The 19,960-nt window shown below is 52.6% G+C and overlaps 1 protein-coding gene and 2 non-coding genes across 10 annotated transcripts; all 3 read right to left on the bottom strand.

The window, feature by feature from the left end:
- Nucleotides 1–6: 6 nt before the first annotated feature.
- EIF4G1 (eukaryotic translation initiation factor 4 gamma 1) lies at nucleotides 7–19,234 on the bottom strand. Of its 8 annotated transcripts, none has more exons than XM_036850239.1 (34): nucleotides 19,081–19,234; nucleotides 18,204–18,260; nucleotides 17,888–17,981; nucleotides 17,510–17,596; nucleotides 16,967–16,987; nucleotides 16,209–16,385; nucleotides 15,880–15,979; nucleotides 14,685–14,797; nucleotides 13,791–13,883; nucleotides 13,526–13,592; nucleotides 12,413–13,234; nucleotides 12,068–12,156; nucleotides 11,789–11,975; nucleotides 11,563–11,696; nucleotides 11,276–11,434; nucleotides 10,937–11,125; nucleotides 10,569–10,766; nucleotides 10,213–10,359; nucleotides 9,765–10,001; nucleotides 9,451–9,555; nucleotides 9,176–9,335; nucleotides 8,872–8,972; nucleotides 8,149–8,251; nucleotides 7,439–7,541; nucleotides 6,980–7,212; nucleotides 6,718–6,836; nucleotides 6,419–6,591; nucleotides 5,988–6,113; nucleotides 5,748–5,829; nucleotides 4,095–4,193; nucleotides 3,848–3,982; nucleotides 3,641–3,722; nucleotides 3,363–3,503; nucleotides 193–634 (listed from the first exon to the last, which is right to left on the bottom strand). In XM_036850239.1, exons 3-34 carry the CDS (start codon nucleotides 17,945–17,947, stop codon nucleotides 450–452), a joined length of 4,827 nt encoding a protein of 1,608 aa, XP_036706134.1. In that variant the 5' UTR covers nucleotides 17,948–17,981; nucleotides 18,204–18,260; nucleotides 19,081–19,234; the 3' UTR covers nucleotides 193–449. The 8 variants fall into 8 exon arrangements, with proteins under 8 accessions (XP_036706137.1, XP_036706134.1, XP_036706135.1 ...); XM_036850240.1 differs by having other exon boundaries at nucleotides 10,937–11,122; XM_036850242.1 differs by lacking the exon at nucleotides 16,967–16,987 and having other exon boundaries at nucleotides 7–634; nucleotides 10,937–11,122; nucleotides 19,081–19,231.
- On the bottom strand, nucleotides 9,052–9,127 carry LOC118895064. Its single transcript, XR_005019840.1, has one exon. It is a non-coding gene; the product is annotated as a small nucleolar RNA SNORD66 (small nucleolar RNA).
- LOC118895065 lies at nucleotides 12,281–12,360 on the bottom strand. Its single transcript, XR_005019841.1, has one exon. It is a non-coding gene; the product is annotated as a small nucleolar RNA SNORD66 (small nucleolar RNA).
- Nucleotides 19,235–19,960: the final 726 nt, after the last annotated feature.

Genomic DNA, 19,960 nt, shown 5'->3' with positions numbered 1-19,960 from the left:
GTGAGCTTAATTGAATTCATGTTTAATAATTACAGGCACCGTGCCCCCCCTTCCCCCTGCCCAGGCAGCAGCAGGGGTGGTGCAGGGGCTGGGGCGTATGCCCCCAGCAGCGAGGACGGCAGTCCCAAGAGTGATTTTTCAGAAAATAAAAAAGGACCAGGGGCAGGCGGTTGTGCCCCCCCCCAAGACACACCAAATTTCAAGACTTTATATATAATATATCTCTGTGCCCCAGGGGGAGGAGAGGGACACCTGGCAGCATCCTGGAGGGGGGCCCCACGCAGCCCCAAGCCATCCTGCCTCTTCAGCCACTTTATTAGCTCAGACAACATCGCACTACAGGCACCCACTGCCGCCGCCGCTGCTGCCGCCCCCCCCACTGCAGTCCGGGCGGCTGGCTTGGCCATCCGAGTGTCCATGGGGCTCCAAGTCCCCGGCCCCACCCGCCCTCAGTTGTGGTCAGACTCCTCCTCCTCCGCCTCACGAAGCCACTTGAAGAAAGCTGTGACAGATTTAAGGGCCACACCCTTGCCCTGCTGTTCAGCGGGGTCCTTGCTACTCTCCCAACTATAGAAGGCGTCCTCCTTCACCACGTCCTCATCGTACAGCGCATCAAAGAACATCCGAAGCAGGTCTGCAAGCAGGCAGGACAGCAGTTACAGGCACGCTGCCCACAATCACTCCATCCCCCCTCCCAGGGATCCCTCCCCTAAGCTCCACTGCTGAGACAAGGCCCTGACCCACCGTGCTGACATTTGTGTGTCTGGCCATTCCAGAGTGACTAGGTCTCTGACGGGATGCTTATCTCATGATCTAAGAGACTGATGCGCAAGAGTGAGTCACTTGGCCAAAACTTAGAAACCTGCCCAGCCTCACCTCAGCAGCTTCAAACTTCTCCATTCATGATATATTTAATGGGGAACACTGCAGAATTGGTATTCCTGAATTTGAGGAATCACAGTGTCTCCCACAAAAGTCAAGGGTATAACCTGGAACATTCACTGGCCCCCATTAGATCTGACAAACCCTTAACCCCAATTTTCTCTTACTTTCCACACACCTCCTGAACATATATACACCTCCTGAACATATACACCCCCTCTGTGGCCTTGTCACTTTTACGTGTGATGTAACCTTTGCCAGGAACATTCTTTCTTGTAACCTTTTATCACCTACCTAGTGAATTCCTTTAGGCTCAACTCAAGCACCCTCTGTTTTGATCTTCCTTCTCCCTCACCCCTAGCTACCCGTCAGCCTTCCAAAGCACTTGTACAATCCCTGAACATAATCCATTCCATTCCCCACACTGCACTGCCAGTCTGTCCAAAGAAAACAATACATTCTTAAAGAAAAGGGAGGCTGAGTAGTAAATACATTTCTTCTGAATAAAGCATAGGACCTAGAGTCCAGGCCTGAGTGAAACACTGACTGAGCCATCTAAGAGAAGCTGCAAACCAGGATGTTCCTCAGGGCATGCACACCCTCAGATCCACAACCGCTGCCTACGGACAGCCTCCCACCCCCATCCCACAGCCATGGCAGCAACAGATCATTTATCCCAAGCTTGTTCTCCAAATCCCATGCACACCCATCCCGGGGACCCTATACAATCAATTACCCACTCTGCCCTGTATTTTCAAGCCCAAGTTTCTCCCATCTAAACACAAAAGGCCTCCTTTACAACTGCTATCTCTTTACAGCCAGAAAGATCTGTCTTTTGACAAGAGATTAGTTGAATTCAAAGATTTTTGTCTACACTTGCTGTTTTCTTTTCCTCCTGATTCAGGTATTACTCTGTCCTTTCCAATCCAGATCCTGCCCCCTGATGTACCAAATATTGTTTCTGCCAGGGTGGCCTCCATGTTTTCACACTCCAGAGGCCCTAATTTTCAGATCTGCTCCTATGGAATCCGGGCACATCTAGCATTACTGACCACTTTCCTCTCCTAAAATCACTCTGTCCTTTGTTCATAGGGTCTTATCCTCCTTTGGTCCCTACCTGTGGGACCTCTACCTCCTCAAGGCTGTATCCCTTGGGCAATCTTATACCCTCTTGTGACTTGCACATGTGTTGCCCTGTGCCAGCAGTTCAAGAGATGGGCCTCCAGCCCTCACCTCTTCCTCTCCAAATGAAATCAGATACCCAGCTGTCTACCTGACTGACATCTCTGATCGCCCCCACCAGGACCACAAACTCAACATGACCAAACTCAACTTGACCCAGTGTTCCCTACCGCCCAGTGAATGGCACCCCCCACTATCACCTCACCTGCTGAAACTATCCTGGGAGTCATATATGACTTCCAATCTCTCATCACCCGCCCCCCAGGCCAGTGTGTGTCTTGAATCTGCCCACTCCTCTCCCATCCCCATTGCCACCAGTGAGGCTGAGTCACTACCAACACACCCCTGATCTGCTGATCCGGCCACATTCACATTCACCCCACTCCAAACCACTCTTCCCACTAATGGCCAGGATGATCTAAAAACTAAAAAAGAATGTTTAAAATCCTTGCTTAAAATCCCATAAAGGGCTTTTCCTGTCCTTAAGATTAAAGCCCAAAACTCATCCCATGGCTTACATAGCCCTGCATGACCTGGCCACATCCATCTCTCCACCCAACTTGCCTCACGTACACCTGGTTGCTGTGCTCTCCCACACTGATATTCCTTCAACAGTTTTTACCTTGCGTCATGTTTTCTACCTCAGGGCTTCCCTTAACACACAGTTCCTTCTTGTCAAGTCTCCCCCTCCCATTTGTCATTTAACTCCCATGTGTCAATTCCCACTCATTCTCTGACTAGGTAAATTCTCCCAGAGAGTACCCTTGCAGGACCCATTTTCCAACATTCATCTTGACTCTATGCCAACATGGGAACTATGCTTGACTTAATCACTTCTAATATCCCAATGTCCTGGCACATACCTGTTTGCTAAATGATTAACCTCAAGCATGTTAACCTAAGCCTCAGTCTCCCAATATGGAAAAGGGGGGGAACACCATCTACCCTAAACAATAGTTGTGAGGATTAACTGAGGCAAAGAAAAGCAGCTCAGCCCTGTACCAGGCAGAGGGAGCACAGGATACTTGGAAAACGTTACCATTTATCACCTCTGCACTCCTGGCATCTAACAGTTGGCTAGGCACAAAACAGGTAGTCAATTAACCTTCAAGGCCGAGTCTTGCACTTGTAGGTAAGGAAACAAACAAATGTTTGTTGCAGGGGAAAGGACTCAAACCATCAGGATATTTTGCTCTCCAGTGACCACCCACTTCTCCTGGATTGAGACCCTTTCCACAACTGCCCCTACTATCTGGTAGTTCCTCCAGCCCACCCCATCCCTGTGGCCTGGCTCTTACTGGGGGGCTGTTCTAAGGTCACTACAAGGGCCTGGAGGGCATAGAGCGCCTGCAGCTCCTTCTGCTCGTCACACAGGTACTTCTGTAGCAGTTTCGCTCGCGCTTTCAGCACCGCAACATCCACTCGGAGAGGAGTCTCAACTACAGGGAGGAAGACAGGGATAAGTGGAATAATGCACCCTCAGCCTGGTTCAGAACTGGAGACCAAGACCAAAACCTCCCTCCCTCCATATCTGTTGTGCCCACCCTTGCCCCACCAACTCCCTGGCTCCTCTTACAGATAATTGCAGAATAGCAGACCGTTGTCATGAGAGCTCGAACTAATGTGTTGGATGCTACCTGCTGCTCATTCACGTTGGCCTGTGCAGAAGAAAGACAGATGGCCCATAAGTTCTGAATTATGCCTGGAAGGCTCCATTCTTGCTGCCCTCACCTGCACTACCTTCTCCTCTCTCTCTCTCCCCCAATATCCAGGAGAAATATACCTCTATCCAGTCAAACACCCGCTGGTTACTGCTGCCCTCCTTCAGCAGCTTCTCCAGCTGCTTGCTCAGCTCCTCAGAGGACAGCAACCTCTGGCCAGGGGCTTCTGACTCCTCTCCCAAGGTATACTCCACCTTCTGCAAGCAAAAAGGCCCACAGTTGGGAGGTAAACATGTCACGTGAGATGAGGGAAGAGGAAAGGACTGGCTGACCCCAACTGCTAGAGTTAACTTAAGTCCAGCTGCAAACCTGCGCAGTGACAAAGGCACTGACATCCTGGCCTTCAGGTAAAAATTCCTTCCAGCTGAGTCCAGCCTCTCGCCACAGCGTCCCGACCTTCTTGGGACCCTGGAAAACATAAGACCAACTTAGCAACTCTCTTTCTCTCCAAGACGCTAACAGCTCCACAAATGTCATCCAACAAATGCATACTGAAAGCCCACTAGGTGCCTGCTAGCAGCTCAGGATGCTACAGAGGTACTGAATGGGAACAGTGCTTCCACGCCTACGGTCTAGTAACAGGCACAAACATCAGTCAAATAACCACCCTAAGTCACAAGAACTCACCCACCACCGTGCTATGAGACCTGGGGGATGGCCTGAGACCTCTAGGAAAATGTCAATTAGCTGTCACAGGATTCTCAAAGAATTACTGGACCACAAAAGGTAAACAACCAAATCCAAATATCTCATCCTAGCCTTCTACACTCATCTACATTTTTTAAAAAATAGCTTAGTTTTTCATTATTCCAAGTAACAAATGCTTACGGGAGAGAAAAACTTCTAACAAGTATGCTTATTTGGTTCCCAAATCCAGAAAATTTTAGAAGCAGACGTTAAGTCCCCACCCCCAATCCAACACAAATCAGAAATCTTCACGTAAACGGCAGTTTGAGTTCATTTTCTGTAAGGGGCAAGAGATTCTGAAGCCATCACTGTTTTACAATAACAGATATTCAGGATGACGCCATCAACCCTTGACAAAATTACTGTACTTCATGGATTTTAAAAATGCCCATTTTAACACCACTAAAACTGAGGTGTCTCACAGTTGGCATATTACCACATTTCAAAAATATGACCATGTCTTTTCTTTCTCAGCAGTGCATAGATAAAGATAAGATGTTGTAGAATCTATGGCACCTCAGAGTCAATGAAATACATATATAGTTCCATATGCTTTTTCTTTTAAATTATTATTTTAAATTTCTCAGAAACTATCCTGGTACATATTTCTACCTAAAACAAGTAATATGATGCTGAAAGAACAATTCCTCTCGATTCAAAGACTTACTCCTCTAAGTTCCAGATACTGAACTCTTAAAAAACTACACTTCCCAACATCTCACCACCACTAAGTACCACACCCAACTTGCCTTTCTCATCATTTCACCTTTCTCCTTGCTAATCAAAATTAATTTTAACAAAGCGGTTTCCATCGTGAATGTTACCAAATAGACACCCCTTTGCAACTTCACAGTACTTAAAGCACTCCATTTCAGCTATTTTATTTCACACTTTACTCCACACTGTTGTCTTCATTAAGCTGTCATTTCTTCTTTCTTTTCCAACTTGTTTCCTAACTGTGTTTTTATTCACTGCTGTGTTCCCAGTGCCTAGTATATGGTAAATGTTCTAAAAGATGCTAGTTGAATGAATGAGTGAATCAATCAAGGGCCTAGGGCCTTAGACTCTCATTCTCCTCCAGCCTTGGCCAGAACCTACAACAGGCACTGGTCTGAGGGAGAGTGCCAGCCTCGACATTTCCTCTTCCAGGTACCCACACAGCACTACCATCCCACCAAAGGACCATGAGGCTTCAGGGTCACTGCCAACACGCAAAACCACATGGTGGGAAGAGAAGTTCTCAATACACTACCTCTGAAAGGCTCTCTCACTCACCATGCTTTTGCATAGGAGCCCCAGGATCTCCAGCAACAGGGAAGCAGCTTTGCCCAGGGGTCTCAGAGGTTTTGTAATCTCCCTACAAGAGAAAAATCCAGTGTTGACAGCCTTCCACACCCTCTCAACACACTATCCCATCCCTCCCTAAATCCAGGCGTCTAAGTGGCCACACCTCTCCTCCCTCTTCCCTCTTCTTCCTGTTTTTACCTCCCCTGAATTCCACCAAAGGGGACTAACCTGAACAGCTCCCCCATGGGCACCCCACCTTCATGCAGAATGGGCGTTACCAGTTCTGCTAGGTAGAGCCACACATGAGGGATGTCAATTTCCATGTCTTCAGCCAATTCCAGGATTTCATATAGCCTGCAAAGAGAATTCAAAGTCATCTAGGAGAGACAAGCTGCACTCCTACCTTCCTGCTGGGGCAACAAAGGCACGGCTAAAGGATCAAATGTGGAGCCCTTCAGGAACATTTCCTAAACATGGGGCAATTATCTCAAGTTAAAGCCATCTTCTTCTCCTTAGATGGCTCACCCCCAGCCCTGCCAAAAGTTATGTTGACCAGGATGGCTGAGGAGCCTACATTCTTAGCTAAGGTTCCACGGGTCCTACAAAGGAGGGAAATTTGTGGGTATGTAAAAGTGGGAGGCCCACCAAGTCAGTCATACCCTTGGTAGTACTGGGCAGTGGAGAGGTGCCCAGCACAGAGCAGCTGGTGCAGCAGTCGCCCCATGTGCTCACGGGCAATGGCGCTGCGCTCCAGTGTGGACTCGATGCCGTGCCGCACAAAGATGAAGAGCAGCGAGGGCGAGGCCAGCTCCTGCACGCACTGAACCGCCTCCTGCAGGGGCGCAGCACACAGAAGAGAGAGCAGTCACTGGCCCAGACCCTACACCCATGCCTGTCGGCACAGGCCCCTTCCCGCCCACCCTGCCGTCACTCAGACCGCTCCGCTCCCACTGCTTACCTTCATGTCATTGAGATGGAGGTATTCCTCAATGATGGCCCTGGATTTCTTCTCCAGCTCCTCTTCAGAGAGCGCAGCCCTCGGGGGACTCACAGGGGGCAGGGCGGCTTCTCGCTTCACTGAGCGAAGAAAAACAGATCAGAGATTCTTCAGTTCCAGTCTTCCTAGCAAACAGGGTCTGGAGCCCTGAAGACACTGTCTGGGTACTAGCTAGTCCCAAACCAGCCCACACCCTTCCCTTCCCCACCCCCCAGACCCTTACCAGCATCCCGCCCGCGGTCCCGATCCTCCGTGAGGCTAGCTGCCTTGCGCAGTCCCTCAGGCTGAGAGGGCCGCTCTCTACTCCGCTCCTCCACTTCCTTGCTGAAGCTCCGCTTGGTGGCGGGTGTCCGTGCGCGATCAAGCCGGTCACCACGGTCACCTCCCCGTTCACTCCGCTCTAGGCGGTCTCCCCGGTCCCCAGCTTTCTCACCTCGTTCCCGGCTCAAGCTACTCCTGGAAGAAAGACAGGCACATCGACTCTCACCTGTACTGCCAACAGGCACTCTTGTTTAACTATCCAACATGCTGAGCAACTGTCAGGCCTTGTTCTTGGCATCAGGTATATGCCCCAATCTCAGCCAGGAGCTCTGAGCATTACAGGTGTAAGGATTCCTATGGCAGCAGTCAAAACCCAATCAGTACTCCAAGTGTGAAAACAAAGACATCGAGGAAACCTCACCTCTGTATCACACGTCTGTTATCTGTGCTTTCTGTAGGTACTGCTTGCTGAAGGGCTGAGAAGCGATTCAAGGTACTAGTAGCTGGACGAGCAGCTTCTGATGCTGGGGAAGGAGAAAACCCAGATTAAAACCTATTTCCGGGGCTTCCCTGGTGGCGCAGTGGTTGAGAATCTGCCTGCCAATGCAGGGGACACGGGTTCAAGCCCTGGTCTGGGAAGATCCCACATGCAGCGGAGCAACTGGGCCCATGAGCCACAACTACTGAGCCTGCGCATCTGCAGCCTGTGCTCCGCAACGAGAGGCCGCGATAGTGAGAGGCCCGCGCACCGCGATGAAGAGTGGCCCCCACTTGCCACAACTAGAGAAAGCCCCTCGCACAGAAACGAAGACCCAACACAGCCAAAAATAAATTTAATTAATTAATTAAAAAAAAAAAAAGAGGATGCCTCTAAAAAAAAAAAAAAAAAAAAGAGGATGCCTCTAAAAAAAAAAAAAAAATCCTATTTCAGTACATCCTATCTCCTACTCGCCAGTTTAGGACACTTGGTCCTAGTCCTGACACTAGAGTAGTTCAGCCCCTAGTGCCAAGTACACACTGCCTGTATTACCTAACTAACCACTCTGTAATGAAAGCCCCCGATACAGAGAAGACGCTGCCCTCAGGAGAGCTGATTCCTAACCACCCAGCTCTTTACAGTGGCCTCCATACCTGCATCGGAGGGCTTGGCTCCTGAGCCTCCACTGCTTCCCTTGCCCCAGCTCAATCGCCCTCCAGGTGCAAACAGCTGGTTGTTAGAATCAATGGAGCCAGGCTGAGGAAGGAAAGGGAGTGAGAGTCACAGGTCTGATCCAGCCAAAGCCCACGCCAGCCCTCACCACACACAGCCGTAAGGGGCCCAGACCAGGGGCCATGCAAACTTTCCCTGTAAAGAGCCAGACAGTAAACATTCACTACAGACCAGGCAGTTTGAACTACTCAACTCTGCCGCTGTACCACAAGAGCAGTCACAGACAATATTTAAAAAGGAAGAGTGTGGTTATGTTCCAATAAAACTATGCACATTGAAATTTAAACTTTATATAATTCCTTATCACAAAGTATCATTCACTTTTTGATTCTTTTCAACCACTAAACAACGTAGAAAACTCTCATTCTTAGCTTGTGGGCTGTACAGAAGGAGGGAATGGCTGGATTTGGTGTGCATGTCAGGGTGCTGACCACTGATCCAGACCAATGTGAATACACCCCCTAGAGTTGGCAGTCCCGTCTCTAGCAATCTAACCAGCTAGTCTAAGGGGGAAAATTGAGCTGTCACCTTCCCCACCTCAGACAAGTGAGGGGATTAAGATCCAAACCTGTGCTTAAGGCCCATCTGACCCCTCTTTATCCTCCCATCACTGACATCAGCCCTTCCAACACACACACCCCTACCTTCGTGATCTTAGTGAGTCGTGAGGTGTCAATAGGGCGGCTGCCCTTGCTGATGGGCACTGTGTTCCAGCCACCATCATCCACAAGTGGAAGGCCACGGCCTGAAACAAAAAGGAAAGCATACTGGAATGGTGAGTAAGTCCCAAGAACCCTGTTCCCGAGGGCTGCCCCCAGCCTCCATTCCTCAGATCCTCAGTTCCATCATGGGGTCTCAGTGGCCCAGACACGTGGCACTAACAAGAAGTCATCAGTGGAAAGCACAACCCCTCACATTGTCCATCCTCAGTCCCAGCCTCAAACTCACTGATGGGTGGGCCTGGAGGGCCACCCCGACGCTTGTCGCTGCCCTTGGCCATTAACTGCTGCACTTTTATGTGCTCCCGATGCTCCTCCAGCTCAGCTTCCTTGTGGATTTGGTCAATCGTCTTGGGACCCTGGTCCCCTCGACGCGGCACCCAATTGCTCTGTGGGGACAGGCCGGTCACAAGGTAATTACATCAGACAGGGCCAGACAAAAGTGTCAGGAACTGGGACTGTGGGGTCAGAGGCAGCAAACAGTGGGAAAGAGGGGACACACACCCGTCGCAGATCCAGCACGTCTTGCAGCATAAAGCGGATTCGGGATGAAGTCTTCTTTTCCTTAATGATTTTTTCCATCTGGTTGAAATACTGATCCATTCGGGGCTAACAAGAAGCAAAGGGATCAAGGTCAGGAACTTCTAAAACTTCACCTCCAACTACAGGCCATGCCCCTCCTCAGGCCTTCAGCTCCGCCACTGTACTCAGTGGCACACAGTGCCACTCAGACACAACAGCTGGGAAGGGTGTCTGTCAGTGGACCGCAGACCCCACGCGCTTCAGTCTGTCCTCTCCCATACCCCAGGACCCCCTACCTTGGCCTTTTCAAAGTCCAGGTCTTTGCCAATGGTGGTGAGCAGACGGCAAAGGCATTCGAGGGACTCTTCATCATGGTTCTTAAGTAGTTTAACCACACAGTCGTGCATGATTGCCTCTGTTAACATCTTCAGCTTGAACAACTCCCCGATAAACTTGATATTCCCTAAAGAGCGCCGCCGGGCTATGTCTCGAGCCTCTTCCAGCTCTTCCTTCAGGCGTCCCCGTTCCTCTGCCTGCCAGTCATGGGACAGGGATCACATCAGAAAGACAGCCAGCCACTCAGCTAAAACTGTTCTCTCTTCCACTATCTAGATTCCTAAACCTAGCAGCAAGCACTCACGTCCTAAGGCAGAGAAACCCCCAAAACACCAATATCCCCACCCCCACTTCTGCAGTGAGCAGCACCCGGGTGAGCAGGGGAACTGGGAATGGAGTCTCTCTCACCGTAGCAGCTTCATCCATCTCCTTTTGCTTCTTCTCAAAAACCTCATCATCATCTTTGTCTTTTTCAAACTCCTTCTGACATCGATTTAACAACAGTTTTCGGAAGTTCACAGTCACTGTTGGCTTTTCTGTAGTGGGCACTTTCAGCTGTATGTCAAAGAGAACGCCACATTCAGACCAGTCCAGGGCAGGGAAAACCCTCCAAAAGTCTTCAACTACCTGACCCAGGAAGACCTCTGGCCCTGGCTCTGCCACCAACAGCACAGGATAGAGGAGAACCAAGAAGCTGGACTCAGAGTCTTAGGAAGAGAAGTGGGAAGCTAAACCACAAGGTTTAGAAAACAGTGGAAACTAACCGCCATGAGGCAGCGGCACATGTTGGCATAGGCCACGGAGAAGTTGGGTTCTGAAATGGCCTTCTCGAAGATGAGGTCAATGACCCCTTTGAGGCGTTCCTCGGTGTCGATGGCTAGCTGCGTCACCTGCTTCATCAGCTGCTGGAACATCTGGGGTGTCAGCTTATTCAGGATGGAGCGCACCCTGCGGAACAGGTCCTGGAGGGGAGAGGGAACAGAGAAGACAAAGAATCCAGTGAAGTTTTCAGAAGAACAGGGGCTGCTAGGAGGGATGGAGAAAGTAGATACTAGTGATGAGAGGGCAAGGCTGGCTCAGAGGGCAGACCTTGCAAAGAAGGAACAGAGACCAAACCACGACTCGCAGGTACCTGGGTTTTGCTGCCATCAGCGTCCTCCTCCCCTCGGTCCTTCTCAGCCACTGTCCGCTTGCTACTGGGTTTCCAGGCCTTCTCTGCTTTGTTCAGCTTTATATCTTCGGTCATTGACACCGTGGCAATGATCTTGCGTGGTTCCTTTCGGGGGCCCTGCTGAGATCGCCGGGGTCCCAGACCAGCCTGCTAAGCAAGGAGCAGGGACAAGAGAAGCCACGGAACTAGTCAGCACAACCTACTACCACTACCACACATCTCCAGGGCAGACTTCTCCCCACCCCCACAATGAGATACAGGAAGCCAACACCCCCAACTCCCCTTGCCAGTCCCACTCACCGGCCCTCGGGGCAGCTCCCCACCTGGCCCACCCCTCGGGGGCCCACGGCTGCTAAGGGCTGGTCGGCCAAGGTTGGCAAAGGACGGAGTGAAGTCTGGGCCACAATTTATGCCTTGAAGTCTACTGGGATCCAGTGGCCGCAATGGTGTTTTATTGGCCTGCAAAAAGGACAGGGAAGGTATGAGAAACAGGCTAGGGCTAGCTACTGACCACTCTTTCAAGACCTCTGGCTCCTCCCCAGCCAGCCAGCCTGCCCAAACTTACCCTCTCCCTTAAGCCCACCAACCTTATCCAACACCACATCACTGATATGGGGCAATCCCTCCGGCTTCTGCATACTGGCAAAGATGAACTGAAAGCCAAGCAGGAACTCACGGTCATAACGCTTTTTCTCCTCAAGGTTTAGAGGCTTCCACTGATCTGCAAGGAAAACAGGATGAACCAATCACACTGCTTTCTCCTGGGGCCCTGATAAGCGTACTCAACCCTTCTCAACCCTTCCTTCTGCATACCTGACTTATATTCATACTTCTGTTCCCCCGGCTGGATGTTCTCAGCATTTTGAATCTTGTCTTCCTTTGAGTCCCAGGTCTCGTCTGCTTCCTCAGGTCGCGGGGGCACACTGCTGCCCTCAGGCTCTGGGCTGGGATTGTTGCCTACAGGAGGCTGATTTTCTACCTCTGATACTCCTGGGTTCACCTGTAACCATTGGACATTCCGTTTTGGTTGCAGTGTGACCACTGTTCCATACCCAAACTTTGCCCTTCTCCCTCCGCTTTCTGCTCCCTTACCTCCTTGAAGGCATCTAGAAGGTCTCCTACAGCCTCCTTCTTATTGAGCTCCTTAATTTTCCGTCTCCTCTTTGGCACAGATACTGCCACTATTTGGGGGTGGGGGGGGAGGAGTGAGAATAACTTAAGGAGTACCCCCAACCCCTGGGAAAAATAAAAAGCAGCCATGGTACAATATTCCCTTTTTTCATCACACCCTCTCTTGACTTAGAATTCCTTAATCTAACCCTTAAAAGTTCCATTACAGGGCTTCTATGACCCAGACACAATGGCACGAGAGGTCATCAATGAAGAAAAAGAACCACACCCAGCATGCCCCACCTCTACCATCCAGCCACACCTTACCTTGGGTGACTGATGCCACCTCCAAATTCTGGGACAGGTGGGCTGGGACAGGGGTGCTCTCTAGGGGGAGCGGTTCCTCGCCTCCCTTCTCACCCTCAGCTTCTCCTTCCTCTTCCTCTTCTTCCTCTTCCTCCATGTCCTCCTCTTGAGCAGGGGAAGCAGCTGGAGGAGCCACAGCTGGAGTGGCAGAAAGGATGGTGGGGGGAGCCACCAATGCTATAGCCTCCTTGGCCTGCTCCTCTGGTTCACTGACTGGGCTTAAGTCCACAGCTGGTGGCGAGGGGGCTCCGTTGAGCAGTTCCTCAGGTTGGGCAGTTGGAGCAATGGGCATGGGGGATTCAGAGGGACAAGCCGGGGGAGGGAGAGGGGCAAGCTCCAGGCTCGACTCCAACTCTGGTTCCAAATTCTCAGACAGGACCGTGCCATTAGGCTCAGGAAGAATTTCCACCTTGTGAGATGCCAGGGGGGTGGGAACCTGGAGAGGACTGGAAGAGAACTCAGATTCTGGAACTGGTTTGCTGAGTGTCACTTCTACTTCCAGTATGGGTTCAGCGAGGGGAGTGGGTTCTGGAGAGAGGCAATATGGCTCCCCAGTTTCAGAGGGCATGGGGGTTGATTCTTCTACCGATGTTTGTATCATCCCCGTTGTCATAGTGTCCCCAGGAATAGGGAGGACTGTGAGATTAGGCTCAGACCCCGGTTCCAAGACTGGGGGTGGTGATGGGGTCGGAGAAGGTGATGAAGGCTGGGATTCTGAAGGGCTGTGCTCTGGGCCAGGCAGCCCTGGCCGCTCCCCAATGACTGCTCCCTGCGACCGGTCATCTGCACCATAGGAAGAACGAGTAGTTAGAGGCAAGTCCTTCACTGCTATTGCTCTTCGTCCTCCCAGCCAAGCATTCCCAACCTAACAGCCCCCTACACACACACACACCAGTCTTCTCCCACCTAGGTCTTTTCCATTCTCACTCAAAATCCAATCTACCCTAAAATCCGACTACCTGACACCTAAGTCATTCTTTTCTGGCACCCAATGCAAGTCACTCCATTTCCTTGGCATTTTAAATGATCACACTCCTTTTCCCCATAAAGGCTCTGCCCCACCTGCTTACTTACCTGGCCGGACAACAACAGCAACCTGGGGTGTCTCCCCATTAGCCTGAGGCTCCAGACCACCTCCCGTCTGCAGGACACAAAGGGTTACCAAGTTTGCCCTGAAGAGTCCCACAACCCTTCTTTACTAGAGCCATTTCTACTTTAGCCGCCTAGAAATCCAGGAAAGCAGGGAAATGAATCCCTTAGTTGAAGAAAAAGATCCAGGGACCTAGGAGTCCAGGGCAGAACAGCCATCCCAGCCAGGGCATCACTCAAAGAACAGTACCTGGGGAGGGGTGGGTGTGGAGGCAGTGCGGGCCCCAGACATGATCTCCTCCGTGATATCCTTCCCTCCTTGGTTTGGGTCTCGAATTCGGATCTGGGGAAAAAAAAGCTACAGGATGAGTGGGAAGCAGGAGGAACCCACCTCTCCACCCTGCCCCACTCCTAGGACTCCAGGCCAACCCCCCACCCCTCACTGGGAAGCAGGTAGGTGGGTGTCAGAAACCCCATGAGTTCTGCTGTCAACCCATCCGGCTGCTCTTATAGTCTCGTCTTGGCCCCCACCCCTAAGACACCCTTGACCTCACAGAGCAGCCACGTACATCACAATGCCCCTCCCTCCCTCATGCCTGCCCAACCAGAAGTCCCCAAGAAGTGGCTGCATGCCCTGGGGCCCAGGACCCCCATCTAGCACCCATCCGGCTCACTTGTGGCTAGTCTGCTTGATCTCTGGGGGCAGGGACCAGATCCAGTGGGTGGAGCCAGGGTGACTCAGCGGCTTCCCCAGCCCTGGCACCCTATTCTGGGCACCACGCCCAGGGCTTGAGGACTGAGCAGAGGCGGAGGCCTCAAGAGCTTCCAGGACTGGGGGGTGGGGCCACAGAAAGCAAACCATTTCCAAGGCAAGCCACCAGAAACCCAAAACCAAACTTAGATGTTACGGACCCAGAACCCAGGTCTCTAAGGCATTTCCCCACCAGACACTCCAATCTTCCAGTAAGCTTCTTCTACATGGAAATCTTAGCACCTTACAAAGAACCTAAGCACTTCACAGATCCCCATTCTTTGCCTACTCTCAGCTGAAGATCTGCCTCAACTTCCTGCTCCCTGACCCACAACGTGCCTGACCTTGATTCTCCCTTTCCCAGATATCCTAGAGCCCGCTGCTGCTACTCACCGTCTTCCGCTCCCTCTTGGGAGCAATCTGGGGTGGCTGGTTCATCAAAACCGGCGGGGGAGCCACACCAGTGGGAAATTGCTGCACACCCTGGGCTGGGTAGTAGGCGCCAGCTTGGGGGGCGGGAGGGACACGGAAAGGAAGAACAGTGGCAGGGTCAGAGCCCAACCACATACAAATGCCTGCTTGAACACCTCCCACCCCCTGGAGAACCTCTCATCACCCACAGCCGGCCCCTCGCCCTGCCCCACCCTCCTCCCCAAGGGAATGAGGTGTCTATCAAAGCTGGGGAACCAGTCTGAACTGCGTTTACAAGAATTCCTAACACTGACACACACACCCCTTATAGGCAGGCACTTCTTCCCCACCACACACCAGCTACCAGGACTATATCTGCTCCTCTTCTACCCCGTAAGGTAACACGTATGCACCCCACCCCCAGCAAAACACACACATATACTCTGAGAGAGCAGCAACTACTTAACCTGAAACAGAATCAGGTCTTTGGCTGGGAATGATAAAAACAAGATTTGCCAACCCTGTTCCATTCAACCTGAGTCCAATTCCAGTCTCCAGCCCTTTGCTAAGGGGCAAGGAAACAAAAAGTAACATTATGAACCAGGCCCAGGATGAGAAAAATTCCTTAAAGCAATGGTCTCCAAAATAGGATACATTCTTTAATATCATCCAAAACCTCCACTTGTTTGTTTTTGACAAGCAACATTAAGTGTTATTTGTCTAAATTATGCATACATATAACAAACAAAAACATACATTAAAAGTACATACTCAAAATTTTTCCTGACAGTCAAAAAATTTTGGAAACCACTGCCATAAAGAACAGACTAATCCTTTCCTAGAATATAAATGAAAAACAGCTACAGAAACCTCTCAGATCCACGTTACATGGGCTCCCCCCAGCCATGGAATGAGTGTCACAGGGAATATTTACTAACAGGCCTTCAAACTAGTGCTTGAACTGTATTCCTTAACGTGGGGAGGACTCCAACTCTCAGCAACAGTATAAAATCCTCTCCGCACCACCCCCCAACACCAGTTACATATTAAGCACCAATCCCTGCTACCCCTGTCATTTCTAGACCAAGAAACAAGCCTGCGAAGGGTCTTAGCAATTAGTAGGTGAGTTTAGATGCTCCCTGGGACTCACTCTCACCTGACTCCCTCCCCTGCTTACCGTAGGTCCCAAACTCTGTAGGGCTTGCACCCGGATAGAAGCTTGGGGCTCCCGGCTGCACAGGATACTGCTGTGTCGGGACAACATATGTGGAACGCCCCTGGTGGAGGGGAAGGGGGAGAAGGAGGGGAGAGGAGTTGACAGAGCTACGAATACCGCGTCAGACTACAAAGAGAATATACGGCAAGACAGAACAAGCCAACTCTAGGCAATGACCAGAAGAAAGTCCCACCTCTGGAGAAGAGATGGGACTGGAGGGTCAAGGTTAGGAAGGTGGGAGTTGGGGTACAAGGTTGTGTGGCCTCCAGCCCCCAAGCCTCCAGCCTCACCTGTCCAGGGATGTAGTAGGCCCCCTGGGAGGCTGGGTAGGAGATCTGGGAAGGGATCATCATTACTTGGGATCCAGCAGGGTAGACATGGGCAGCTGGGCCAGGGCGGGCGGGGGCTGCACTCTGCACTCGGGAGGCTGCACTGCTCGGGGGCTGGGCCCGGCTAGGGTAGAAGTGCTGTCAGGAGGGAGGAAGGCAGTTGGCACTGGGAAGGGGAGGAAGTGGACAGCAAAATGGCCATTCTGCTATGTCTCTAGTCTGGAGAGAAGTGCCAGGGGCTTTGGAGCATGGGGACCAACACTTCCAAGATTCACCTGACCAACTGATGTTTAAGTGGCCTCTTGTACTCACAATGTGCCCTCCAAACTCAGATATACACTTTGCACTCTGCATATTTACTCCCTCCCTGCCATGCATACTCATGTCACCTCCTCCAGTCTATCCTTCAGCAGAGGCTTCCTAACACCCAGATGCATCATGCCTAAGTAAAGCCTTTTTCAGCAACATAATCCCCAGCATGCACTGCTCCACCCTAAGGTACTGAAGAGCTAACCGCTAACATGCAAGTCTCCCAGTTCCCAGATACGCGCTATGCAAGATTTAGCCCCTAACATGCATTGGTCAGCCTCAGAATGAGGACCTGGACAGCAAACAAGTCCCCACCCTGAGGAACCCCAGCCCCTGTCTCTAGCCCCTGACTAGGGTGGAGGGTAACGGTGAGACCAGGAGAGAGTCCAGGATTAGCAAAGGGGTATTACCTGCAGAGACCTGAATCCTCCCTGAGAGCACATGGGGACAGGAAAGAAGAGAATTATCCCCAAGGTGATGAGGGGAAAAGATGAAGGAAAAAAATAAAGGATGCAGGACAAGAATCCTCTCCCACTTAGTGAGGAAGAATTTATGGAATAGAGAAAGGCAAGAACCAGCTGGAGTGTTTATCTTCCCACAGTCCAAAGAGAAGGAAGGGATGGGGAATGGAGCAATGGCAACCTCCCAGTAAAAGGAGGAAATAGGAAAGCAGGGCCCAAAGAGTTGGCAGCAGGGCCCAACACTGCCCCCAATTCTTAAGGCACCAGGACCCCTGGTAATGCCATCCCCACCGACTACATACTAACCGAGGGGCCAGCCACCGTAAGTAATCAACAGTGCGAAGTGCAGAGCCCCATGAAAGAACACATAGCAACTGTCAGGAAACTGGGGCAGGTACAGGGCCTCCATAGTTTCCACCCTAGGCCCAAACTGGCCTAAGCTTTAAGTGGCTCCCACCCATGCCCCCTACTCCCCTCCCCACAGCCCCTCACCTGGCGGGGCTGAGAAGGCGTGTTCATTTGTGTCGCTTGAGGCGTACTGAACACCACCGGTGCTGTCTGCCCCGGGGGAAACGCTGGCTGAAGGGGGGAGACCAGATTTCAGCAAGAGGGGAAACCCAGGTGGGGCAGAAACTCAAGCTGGTGAAGGGATCAGATCTGTGGCAAGAGCCTCAACAGTCCACATATACCCTCCCCATGACAGCCCCTGGGAACAGCCCAGGGGCCCTGTCTCAATTTGGCAGCAGGAAGCTGCACTTTGCCCTGACACAGAAAGGGGTGGGAAAATCCAGAGGCTGGAACCTGTTCCTGACCCGGCTGCCTGGTCTCCCCAACCTGCACCCCAGTCACTGCTAATTCCTCCCTAATTACCTGTGGGAGTCCAGGGGATGGGGCAGGTGGGGGGCCTGTGGGCTGTGGAGCTTTGTTCATTTCATTTGGTGCCACATCAGGGTCCCCCCAGCACCTGTTGGGAGAGAGAGGAGCTCAGAAATGGGAAGGGACCCAAACTGAAGGCAAATGGAGTGGGGGAAGGGCTGAAGCAAGGGCTGGGGCCCACAGCGAGCCCCGGAGGCGCCAAGCGGGTGAAGGAGCATTAAAGACCCAGCTTATGTCCCCACCAACACCCTGTCAAACCCACACCGCCTCCAACCACCCCCCTGACCTGCTCAAACAGCCCCTCACTCACCCCCTTGGTTAAGAATAAATCCACGGTGCGGCCTACAGGTTCTGGGCATCCGAGGGCCTGGGGTTGGGAGGTGAGGGGTATCAACCTGGCTCCGCGGGGCCCAAGACCAACCAGACCGGAAATTCCAGGTCTCGCTGGCACCAGGCTCCCGGATCACAAACGGAGCTAGCAGCTTCGGCCGTGGTGTCCCCACCCCCCACCCGGGGACACCGGGTTCGGGGCCTGGCCCGGGGGCACACGAGGCACGCCTGCCGCGGGTGACCGCGGGGGCACCCGCGCGGGGCCAGAGACGAGGCCTGCCGCTGCCCAGGAGTGGAGGCCAGGAAGGGCGGCAGTCGGGCCGTAAAAGGCCGGGCGGGCGGCGGCCGAAGAGGAGCCGGTTTGAAGCAAGTGAGGGTCGGCCTGGAGGGCGGGCGGGGCCGGGGGCTCCTCCCTGCCCGCCGCCGCCGCCTCCTTCCCCTGCGCCCTCCCTGCGCAGCGCCGGCCAGTGCCAAAGAACAACGTGTCACTTCCCGGCGGCCGGGCCGCAAAGGGGGGAGGGGGCGGCGGGCCGGGAGCCGCGGTGCCTGCGCCCGCGGGGCCTCCTCGGGTCGGACCGAGGTGGCACTTAGCGGCCGGGGAACCCGGCGCCCTCCCAGCCCGCGGGGACCACATATTCCGGCCCCGCGCTCCCCCACCCCCACCCAGCAGCCAGGCCGGGCTAGGCCGGGCACACGTGGGCCGGGGATCAGGCCCTGGCGGGCCGGGGCCCGGGCTTGGGCCACGGGGCCAAGGCGCCGGGGCGGCGGCGCAGGGTAGCCGGTCCGGGCCCGGATGGCGGCGGATGCGGGGGGAGGGGGTGGGGGGGCCGGGTCGGGCCCGGACATGGCGGCTTTACCTTCAGTCTCCTTCAGTCCGCGCGGCCGAGCCCCACGCAGCCGCACAGACGTAGTCCACAACCATTTCCGGCTCCCCGCACGGATCCCGCTCAGCGGCCACCGCTTCTCCGCAGGCGCAGCCGGCACCCCCACGTGACCGGCGCAGAGGGCGGAGCTTCGCCCGGCGCCGCGGAGCACATGGGATTTGCCCCGCCTCGTCATGTGACAGGCACTGCCCGCCCCGTGTCCCCTCCCGAACTTTGGACCTCCCCAGACCGAGCCCCCTCTGCGTCTGTGTTCCGCGGTTCTTTAGTTCATTCATACTTCGAGTAAGCATTTATTGACTGCATACTGTGTGCTAGGCGAAGTGCTGGCTGAGGGCTGAGAACACTGAAATTAAAGACTCAGTCCTGCGGAAGTGAATCATGGACAAATACGGAAAGAAATACGAATTAGGCAGCTTTGAAATAATGTAAATTAGATCATTGAAAGACCTATTAAACTGAGTGTTACGTTAAAAGGATTGAAACATTCTAAGTAAGGAATTAGTAGATTTATCTTTTATAGAGATCGGCCACTCCCAGGGAGGGACTAAAACCTATCACGGAAAGTTCAAATAGTGATGGAAGAAGTAATCCCAAGACCTCTTGCTGCCCGATAGCCAAGATTTTGAACCGCCTGAAGGGACACACTAGAGCCACATCTAGTTACTCAGAGTCAGCCTGGATTTTAATCCAAACTCTGCCACTTACTCCCCTGGCAATGTACCTACTATCTATCTACCTACTTAATACCTGTTGTAAAATGGGGATATTTGAAACGAGGCAGTCTGGCTCAGTTCTGGGCTTTTACCCACCGTACTTTCACGCTATTGGATCGTGAGGATTAAAGGAATTAATT

Source organism: Balaenoptera musculus, chromosome 4 (genome assembly GCF_009873245.2).
Source record: "Balaenoptera musculus isolate JJ_BM4_2016_0621 chromosome 4, mBalMus1.pri.v3, whole genome shotgun sequence".
Lineage (NCBI taxonomy): Eukaryota > Metazoa > Chordata > Mammalia > Artiodactyla > Balaenopteridae > Balaenoptera > Balaenoptera musculus.
This window is presented reverse-complemented; position numbering and strand designations above follow the sequence as displayed.

Bases quoted from the DNA above. Each gene is read 5' to 3' on its own strand.
- EIF4G1 (XM_036850239.1), bottom strand. From the start codon at position 17,947: ATGAACAAAGCTCCACAGCCCACAGGCCCCCCACCTGCCCCATCCCCT. The intron at 13,593-13,790 runs GTACTGTTCTTT...TGTGTCCTGCAG, and splicing joins CCACACCCACCCCTCCCCAG to ACGGGAGGTGGTCTGGAGCC. The intron at 9,556-9,764 runs GTAGGGGGTCCT...GCTTCTTGTTAG, and splicing joins TGGACTTTGAAAAGGCCAAG to CCCCGAATGGATCAGTATTT.